The sequence below is a fragment of the Mercenaria mercenaria genome, chromosome 12 (genome assembly GCF_021730395.1).
Source record: "Mercenaria mercenaria strain notata chromosome 12, MADL_Memer_1, whole genome shotgun sequence".
In the NCBI taxonomy this organism is placed as follows: Eukaryota; Metazoa; Mollusca; class Bivalvia; order Venerida; family Veneridae; genus Mercenaria; species Mercenaria mercenaria.
This window is the reverse complement of record NC_069372.1, coordinates 11353868-11363445: the sequence shown is the minus strand read 5'-3', so window position 1 is coordinate 11363445 and position 9578 is coordinate 11353868. Positions and strand designations below refer to the sequence as shown.

General features: G+C 35.4%; 1 protein-coding gene across 2 annotated transcripts in view; it reads right to left on the bottom strand.

Moving 5' to 3' along the window:
• Positions 1–355: 355 nt before the first annotated feature.
• Positions 356–9578, bottom strand: part of LOC123533891 (phosphoenolpyruvate phosphomutase) — a 25935-nt gene continuing 16712 nt past the window's right edge. For both annotated transcript variants that reach the window (XM_053519197.1, XM_045315847.2), the window contains 6 exons: positions 9394–9476; positions 7864–8094; positions 7598–7715; positions 6743–6822; positions 4342–4518; positions 356–3530 (listed from right to left, as the gene is read on the bottom strand). In XM_053519197.1, the coding sequence (XP_053375172.1) occupies positions 3450–3530; positions 4342–4518; positions 6743–6822; positions 7598–7715; positions 7864–8094; positions 9394–9476 (770 nt within the window). In that variant the 3' untranslated portion in view covers positions 356–3449. The remainder of the gene's footprint in view (positions 3531–4341; positions 4519–6742; positions 6823–7597; positions 7716–7863; positions 8095–9393; positions 9477–9578) is intronic.

Sequence of the window (9578 nt, the reverse complement as noted above, 5' to 3'; positions counted from 1 at the left end):
TCTGTAAATCATAACAAACAGTAACAACGCGTTTCTTGCAATATAAACTATAGCCCCCATGAAGTATTAATGTCCCCATACTGAATTCATATGTATCCGACAATAATGAAAATGATACAAAGAAAACCGAGGGGTCAGAGCGAAACTGGTCTATCTACATAATGAAATAGAAGCAGATAGTCCAGTTTCGCTCTGTAAGCCCTCGAAACGAAAATGTAAATATAAGAAATGAATCTCGCTTAAATAATTTCCATTTGGGTTTATTATACATTGCTGCCCTTTAAAGTACGCGAGAAGGTCCCGTTAAACACGTCTATATATATTTGATATCCAAATGGAAACAACACACTTTGGATTCATTTCTTAAATAAATTAATTTCCACTGAAACATTTTATAACACCAAACCAATACCTTAACAAAAATATACAGAAAAATATAGATCAATATGAGATAAAATAAGTCAATAAAATGAGTAAATGTAGGTAATCTTCGGATAAAAGTAGTAAACACTAAAAACATAAAGCGTTGTAACACAAGAGTGAACATATATTTTTTATGTAAAACACACATATGTGAGTTGAACACACAATTAATTTGAATGTGTGAGAACATCCACTAATATACAGTTTTTTAAGTATGGATAGACCGACAGTGTATGTTCGTCACCGGATAAATGTCCAAGTTCAAAGATACATGATGCGCAACGAATGTAAAATTTCATACCTTAAAACAAGCAGTCATTTGCACATTTACATATACTATAATTATAGGCACAGTTCATTTGCACATTTACATACTATTGTGGTACAAGATTATAGAATACAACCAACAAGGGCTGGCCGTGGAACTATTGCAATTGTATATAAATAAAGATCAAGATACAATAGTTTCGCGCTCAGTCCTTAAACAAGAGCTGTCACAGGAGACAGCGCACTCGACTATTTTGATGCTGGATAGTGAAACTGTGCACATCTGAGGAAACTAGAGCTGTCACTGGAGTGTTTAATGACTCCAATTGTGAATGAAGACATTGCAAAATAGCCTGAGTCTATGTCAAAAATATCAACTTAAAGTAATAAGAGAGGTAAAGATAAAATGTATCAAAACACTATATAAGTATATCCTAAGCAAAAAGGGGCATAATTCATTAAATATTGGTGCCAGAGTTATGCAGCTAGTGTCATATAGTGTGGGTGATGATGTTGAACAACTATTTTAAGTTTGAATCAAATCCATTCAGTAATAACAGAGACAGAGTGAAAGTGCATCAAAACTTTAACCTAAAATTCTAAGTAAAAAGGGGAAATAATTCGTGAAAAATTGGTCCCAGAGTTATGCACCTTGTGTTATATGATAAGGGTAATGATGCTGAACAATTATTTAAGTTTGAATCAGATCCATTCAGTTATAACAGAGATAGAGTGAAAGTCCATAAAACTTTAACCTGAAATTCTAAGTAAAAAGGGGAATAATTCATGAAAAATTGTGCCAGAGTTATGCATCTTGTGTCATATGATGTGGGTGATGATGCTGAACAATTATTTTAAGTTTGAATCAAATCCATTCAGTAATAACAGAGGTAGAGTGAAAGTGCACCAAAACTTTAACCTGCTTTTCTAAGTAAAAAGGGGGAATAATTCATGAAAAAATTGTGCCAGAGTTAAGCACCTTGTGACATATGATGTGGGTGATGATGTTGAACAACTATTTTAAGTTTGAATCAAATCCATTCAGTAATAACAGAGATAGAGTGAAAGTGCATCAAAACTTCAACCTGAAAATCTAAGTGAAAAGGGGGGATAATTCATGAAATACTGGTGCCAGAGTTATGGCCCTTGTGTCAGATGATGTGGATGATGATGAGGAATAAGTATTTCAAGTTTGAATCAAATCCATCAAGTAATTACAGAGATAAGTTGAAAAAAGAGAAAGTGCACCAAAACTTTAACCAAGGTGGGGACGCGGAAAGACGCCGACGCTGACGCCGACGCCAGGGCGAGTAGGATAGCTCTCCTTATACTTCGTATAGTCGAGCTAAAAATTCAGATACAGCAGTTATAGGCCCTGATATATTATGCCTCTATGTATATTTAAATATAACCTTTATAACAGTGTAAAAGTGTACAGTCATTTTTATTCCACAAAAAAAACAGGAACAAGATATGGAGACTGTACGCACCTACTGTAAGTATAGATATGGGAAGATTGTAAAGGGGAGTACAGATACACTGTAAGAGCCGATTGTTATGGAGGGATTTTAAGTTGTGATGTTGCACTGTAAGAAGTGACTGTATATAGTGACTGCACACATTACGGCGATTGAAAGTGATGACTGTATGATCGGTTAATTTATACAGTTTGACCTGTTGCCAACTTAAATAAAGTTTATCTACACATGTTTAGATTGTAAGTCATGACAGCACTGACAAATTCAAGGTGACTGGAAATTACAGAGTTTTATAAGCTTCAAAAACACTGTGTGGAGATATATATATAGATTGTATAGACATTTTGTAAGTGTCGATTTTATGGAGTGCTTGTATCAGGAAACCAGAAGCAGAGTTTGTATTAAGAGCTTGTATATGGTACCTGTAAACTGAGTTGTACGGTATTGATTGAGAAGATTACTGAAACCTCATAAGTGAAGCATTTACGAGTATGGAGTGACGGGGATAATGTTCAGAGATTATGTATGAAGATTGTATTTAGATCTTGTAAGTGATGAGATATCTACATAGAGTGGCACTGGTAGATTAGATGTACAGATTATGTGAAATTGTATTGCGGGATCGTATGTTGAGATATACAGATTATGTGGAAATTGTATTACGGGATCGTATGTTGAGATTAGATGTACAGATTATGTGAAATTGTATTGAGGGGTTGTATGTTGAGATTAGATGTACAGATTATGTGAAATTGTATTGCGGGGCTGTATGTTGAGATTAGATGTACAGATTATGTGAGATTTTATTGAGGGACTGTATGTTGACATTAGATGTACAGATTATGTGAAATTGTAGTGAGGGATTATATGTTGAGATCAGACACATAGGTTGTATGTGGAGATTGTACTGCCTGCTTGTGAACTGCAATTATATGTAAACATGAAACAGGGACTGTATCAGTATAAAAACCCTCGTGTAAAAAGAGGCCAAGATTTCATACCTGCACGAACATAGATATATGTCAGATTTAACAATCACGTTCAAAAAACCTATGCAAAGTAAAAATTCAGATATTAAAATATTTAACAGAATGTATAAAATACTCATTAACAGAATATACCTAAAGTCGTCTGTTTTTACATTTCATACTCGCGAACATTTTCATGTAAAGAGAAAAATAAAAAGAGATACTCTATCCGATTCAGTTTTTACAGCCACTGATAACTATAAACAGGGATGTCCGATGTTTATATCTCTATAACTTAAAGGTTATGTTTTCATTACTTTGGTAAATATTTTTCTTCCGCTTCTACCAGTTCATGGTCATGCTGTAGCCTAAATACTTCTTTCACCGGCACAATCTAAAATAAGAACGAAATTTCTAACTTTAAATCCTGCTGCAGTTTTATCTTGCTCAAAAATCAATGCAAACAAAATATGGTGATATTGTATTAAGTACATTTAAGTTTTAAGAAATGACTTTCTGCTTTCAGTTTTGTAAATTTCCTGTTAATCAAAAACGCGCAACTAGATAACGCAGGGGATCCCGCGCCGCAAGTTAATAATTGCAGGCTTACAGTTATTGCAGGGGATTGTGAACTTCGAGATGGTGCGTAAGATCGCATGCTGCCAGTTAGCGCAGGGGGCTACCAGAAGTTATGTAATATACTAGTCTTGTGATCATCGAAATGAATCAGACAAAATTAAAGTTAAATGAGCCGCACCATGAGAAAACCAACACAGAGCATTTGCGACCAGCATGGATAAGGACCAGCCTGCGCATCCGCGCAGTCTGGTCAGGATCCATGCTGTTCGCTAACACTTTCTCTTATTGCAATAGGCTTTGCGCGCAGGCTGGTCTGGGTCCATGCTGGTCGCAAATATTCTATGTTGGTTTTCTCATGGCGCGGCTCAAATAATCAATTTAACTAGAATACAGTGGAAACTCAGTATCTTGAAATCAAAGGGATCGAGCGATTTACCTCGACTTAAAATGATATTTTGTGCACATGTTTTCTGGACGGGATTTGTAAAATAACTTCGAGATAGCCGATATTTTGAGATAAGCGAGTTCGAGGTTCGACTGTATTTTCTTTCAATATGACGTCTAAATCTAGTTTCAAATAGGCAGAACCTATGATAAGAAGATTATTATTTGAGACAACAACTTACGTTTGGCTCAACACCAGTAAGTGAGGAATCTTTGTAGATACGAGCAGTAGTCTCCTGCATAGCTTTAATTGAAGATCGGAGATTATGATTGGCCCAAATAATCAAAGACACGCCCATATCTCGGAAATACTGTGTGGGCGTGGTGTAATACTTGGTAGGCACTATAACTACAGGTCCCTGAAAATAACGTATAAAAGTATCATTAAAGGTTCATTTAAAAATAATATTTATATTACATGATTCCTTACATAAATCGCAGGTAAATAGTCTGTGCTATTAACCGGTTATCGTTAAACACTAAATTATGTTGAGGTCAAGTCAAAAGTTAGAGAAAAAAATAGATTATTCTAAACCATTTAACTAAATGGCTTATCGGTCAATAGTCGAAACTATTTGCCGTAACTTCTTTGTGCTTTGGACCTTAGGCAATAGTTTTGAATATTAACTGGCACGCCATTCAATATTATTTTATGTAAGATATGTTAATTTTGTGGGTAATTTACACATAAAACAAAATAAACGATTGACATCTGTAATACAAAGATTCTCTTGATGGGCTTTTTACAAAAACAAGGATAGTGCTTTTTATTTATTAAATTTTATTTCAAACACCTTTATACTTTTAACGTTCTACAACATTCATTAGATGTAATAAGTCCTTCTTATGCAAATATTTCAGATTTTCTTTAGGGCTATTCAATTTACCCCGACTATCAAAGACACGTATTATTCAATGCTTCAAAAATTTAAATACTTGATTTGTTCACCTGATTATTTAGAGGCTTAATCGGTATTTGAGACCTTCAAAATTTCTACGTTGATTATTACAAGCTTTCATATGGTTAACCTGCTTATTTCAGGCTTTTACAATTTTCAGTCTTTCATAAAAGCTTACCTATTTAGCTTACATAATAGACTGGCTTCCGTCTTTGTTGTCCTGTCATATAATATTTTCATATATATGTTTTCTTCATTAACAGTGGTAGCAACCCCAACAGGATGTTTCTATAATGACATTTTTATTCCATGCAGCCAGGGAACAAGGTTACTTCCATAATGACTTTCATGATTATTTAAGCCTTTCACAAAAACTAGGCTATCATAAAGGCTAAACCGTCCACAAAAACTAACCTGATGATTCCTAGAACGCTTTTAAATAGACTTACCTGATTATTACAGACTTTCATAACGGCTTACTTGATTATTCTAGGCTTTTACAAAGACGTACAAGATTATTCCAGGCTTTCATATAGGCTTACCTGTTTATTCTAGACTCATAAAAACTTACCTTCATGGCTGCTTTCATAAAGGCTGAAATGGTTATTCCAGGCTTTTATGATGGCTTACCTGACTATTCTAGGCTTTCACAAATGTTAACCAGACTATTCTGGGATTTCACAAAGGTTTACCTGACTATTCTACACTTTCACAAAGGTTAACCCGAATATTTAAGGCTTTCACAAAGGTTAACCAGACTACCTTAGGCTTTCACAAAGGTTTACATGACTATTTAAGGCTTTCACAAAGGTTAACGTGACTATTCAAGGCTTTCACAAAAGTTGACCTGACTATCTAAGGCTTTCACAAAGGTTAACCTGATTATTCTAGGCTTTCACAAAGGTCAACCCGACTATTCTAGGCTTTCACAAAGGTTAGGTTAACCTGACTATTCTAGGCTTTCACAAAGGTTAACCTGGCTATTCTAGGCTTTCAAAAAGGTTAACCTGACTATTCTAGGCTTTCACAAAAGGTTAACCTGACTATTCTAGGCTTTCACAAAGGTTAACCTGATTATTCTAGGCTTTCACAAAGGTAACCTGACTATTCTAGGCTTTCACAAAGGTTGTAACCTGACTATTCTAGGCTTTCACAAAGGTTAACCTGGCTATTCCTAGGCTTTCACAAAGGTAACCTGACTATTAGGCTTCACAAAGGTAAGTTAACCTGACTATTCTAGGCTTTCACAAAGGTTAGTTAACTGACTATTCTAAGCTTTCACAAAGTTAGGTTAACCTGACTATTTAGGCTTTCAAAAAGTTAACCTGCTTATCCAGGCTTTCACAAAGGTTAACCTGACTATTCCAGGCTTTCACAAAGGTCAACCTGACTATTCTAGGCTTTCAAAAAGGTTAACCTGGCTATTCTAGGCTTTCACAAAGGTCAACCTGACTATTCTAGGCTTTCACAAAGGTTAGGTTAACCTGACTATTCTAGGCTTTCACAAAGGTTAGGTTAACCTGACTATTCTAGGCTTTCAAAAAGGTTAACCTGGCTATTCCAGGCTTTCACAAAGGTTAACCTGACTATTCCAGGCTTTCACAAAGGTTAAGTTAATCTGAGTCACTAGTCTAGGCCTTCACAAAGGCTTACCCGACTATTCAAGGCTGTCAAAAAGACTTACCTGATTATTCCAGGCTTTCATAAAGGCCTCTATATCGGACGGATCACTTTTCTTACTATGCATCAAAATGGCATCAGCACCTTAATATAAAGGATTAACACTTAACTGATAATTAATTGGTTATTGGATTAAAATACTGAATCAGCACTTCTATATACATGTATCACATTTTTACATAACGGTATATTATAACATCAACGATTATAAAACGCCAATTTGGTTGCGTGTTGTAATCAAGTATAAAATTCTCATTTGACTTAGAGTATTTCTAGGCGATGCCATGTATTATTTTTTTACTTAGAAATTTCAATCATGACGCCATATATTCATAAACCCATATAAATTTCTAGAATATCTTAAAACTGCTGTATTATTAATATATTTTGAAAATGAATAATTGTCAAAATACCTTCAACATTAAAAAGGTCGTGTTTACAGTAAAACTCTCCTTGATTAGTATTTTTAGGGATGATGTTAACAGAATTTATCATAGACAGTTTGCATTGAGCCGTGCCATGAGAAAACCAACATAGCGGGTTTGCGACCAGCATAGAATCCAGACAAGCCAGCACTTCCGCGCAGTCTGGTCAGGATCCATGCTGTTCGCTTTAAAAGCCTATAGCAATAAGAGAAACCGTTAGCGAACAGCACGGATCCTGACCAGACGGATGCGCAGGCTGGTCTTGATCCATGCTGGTCGCAAACGAACTATGTTGGTTTTCCCATGGCGCGGCTCATTTGAATCAGTTCAGATATTATCATAATAAACTGCACAGAATTACACGCAACTCGTGCGAAATATGTATTTAACATTTAGAAACACACTATTATGATATGACATAAAAAAATTCCTACCAGCGTTTCTGTAAGCCTCCGCTCTTTTTAATGCTTCATCAAGGCCCCAGCCTGCTATAAAGGCCTCGACACGAGCAACAATACAGAAATCTGGGTCACGCTGGCTGTCTTTACAGGCCTGTGAATCATAAAATACAAGAATGTTTATACAAATCTCTTGGAATATAAGGGAGGTAACCTAAACGCATTATTTTACTTTGCTCTAAGCTCTAAGCAATATTAACATTACTACAGAAGTGTACGAGATTCTTATGCCAAACCTATACCTTAATTTTAAGGGAAAATTCCTCTATATCAGCTAGTGGTTGTGCTCTTCCGTCATGTAGAGAATTTGTCTTGGGAAATAACTTGTCTTCCAAGCAAGCTCCAGCCACACCACGGTCCTCTAACTTGCGCACGAGACGTCGTGCGTTGTTGAAATTTCCGTAGCCAGTGTCAGCGTCAAGAAGTATAGGGACTGTGGTAGCGTCGCTCATAAAATCTAGAACTTCTAACACCTAAATAATAAACGAAAGTTTAGGATTGAACAAAGTTAATGTCTATGTGAAGTCTGCTTCTTTTAAAACAAATTACACACACATTAGATGTCGTTAAAGCAAGGCGATGAAACAATTGTAGATTCGAAACGTAACAGCATTTCTTGCTTTAAAGTGGCATTATGCGCATCTTACTGCACATAGTGTGTTTTTGGTGAATGTTTTATAAAAGCAATATTAGATTGCTGTGCATTTAAATGTGTTAAATTAACGATAATGCCGCATAAGTATTTGAAGTTGATGCTTTAGAAATTAAGAAATCGGACTAATAAAATAATAGTTCTTTTCTTCAATCTTGTACGCAGTGATCTCCCTTACCTATAGGTAGAGATTTCTGAAGTTGAAGGGAAGCAACTCCTGCGTGCAGTTTGACTTTTTAAAAAGAGACTGCCCCAGTCAAAATAAGAAAAGTCATATTTGGAAAGTTATCATTTCGTACTGGTAACAGAAAGAGTTTGGTATATTGGGTTAAAAGCCATAATTTCCTCCACTCTTTTTACACACGCTTCTATTTCAGCTGGATTTTTACTTGGAAAATACGATTATTTCCACTTTAACAAATCATATGACCTCTACTGATATTTTGTTATTTCATTTCTATGTAAAACTGAAGTGAGATCTGCCGCTGCAAAATGTATGACAATTTATGCTGTGAACATTTTAAAGGTTGTTCGTTTTTCCCAATCCAGCCCTCACTCGTTATTTCATTTATTATTCAGACTTTTCAGATACGATTCATTTATGTTTCGGAAGACGACGTATAACATAAATATATATTACTAACGATAAAAGTCTACAACAAAAAGTGTGTTTGCCACCCATAATAAATATATTTCTTATGGCTGTACACAAAAATGTATGCGATATAAAAACTCAACCATGATAAGAGAGGAGAGAGTGTTAATAAGCTAAACGTTTTCATGTATTTCAAATCGAGGGATCCAAGCGAAACAGTTTTTAAGTGCATTTGAGTACATACAGATAAAGCGAAACTGCAAGTGCTTCCAAGTACATATAGATAGAAGCATATAGAACAATTTCGCTCACACCACTTGAAATGGTCTGTGCACTTATATTTGTACATGTATGTGAAAGCAAAATGATAACGGAAAGTTTTTAATGTAAACAAAACGCATGACGATAATGTTTGCATTCAAACTAGAAAGACGTCACTATAGTATGATCTTTGTTGATGGTGTGACAACCTATTACAAATTCGAACAAAAACAACGAACAAAATACATGAAACTTGTCATATACCTGTGTCCATGAGGCCTCGTTGCTGTCTCGGACTCCCAATTGCGCCGAGATGGACAGGCCACTGCCCCATACCCCCTTGAACCCTAAAAGTGAAAATAGCAGAATAATTGTACACGAGACAAACAGTTCACCTATACAATATAATTTTAGTAGCCAACCCGACAAGACGAGTATATAATCTAGCA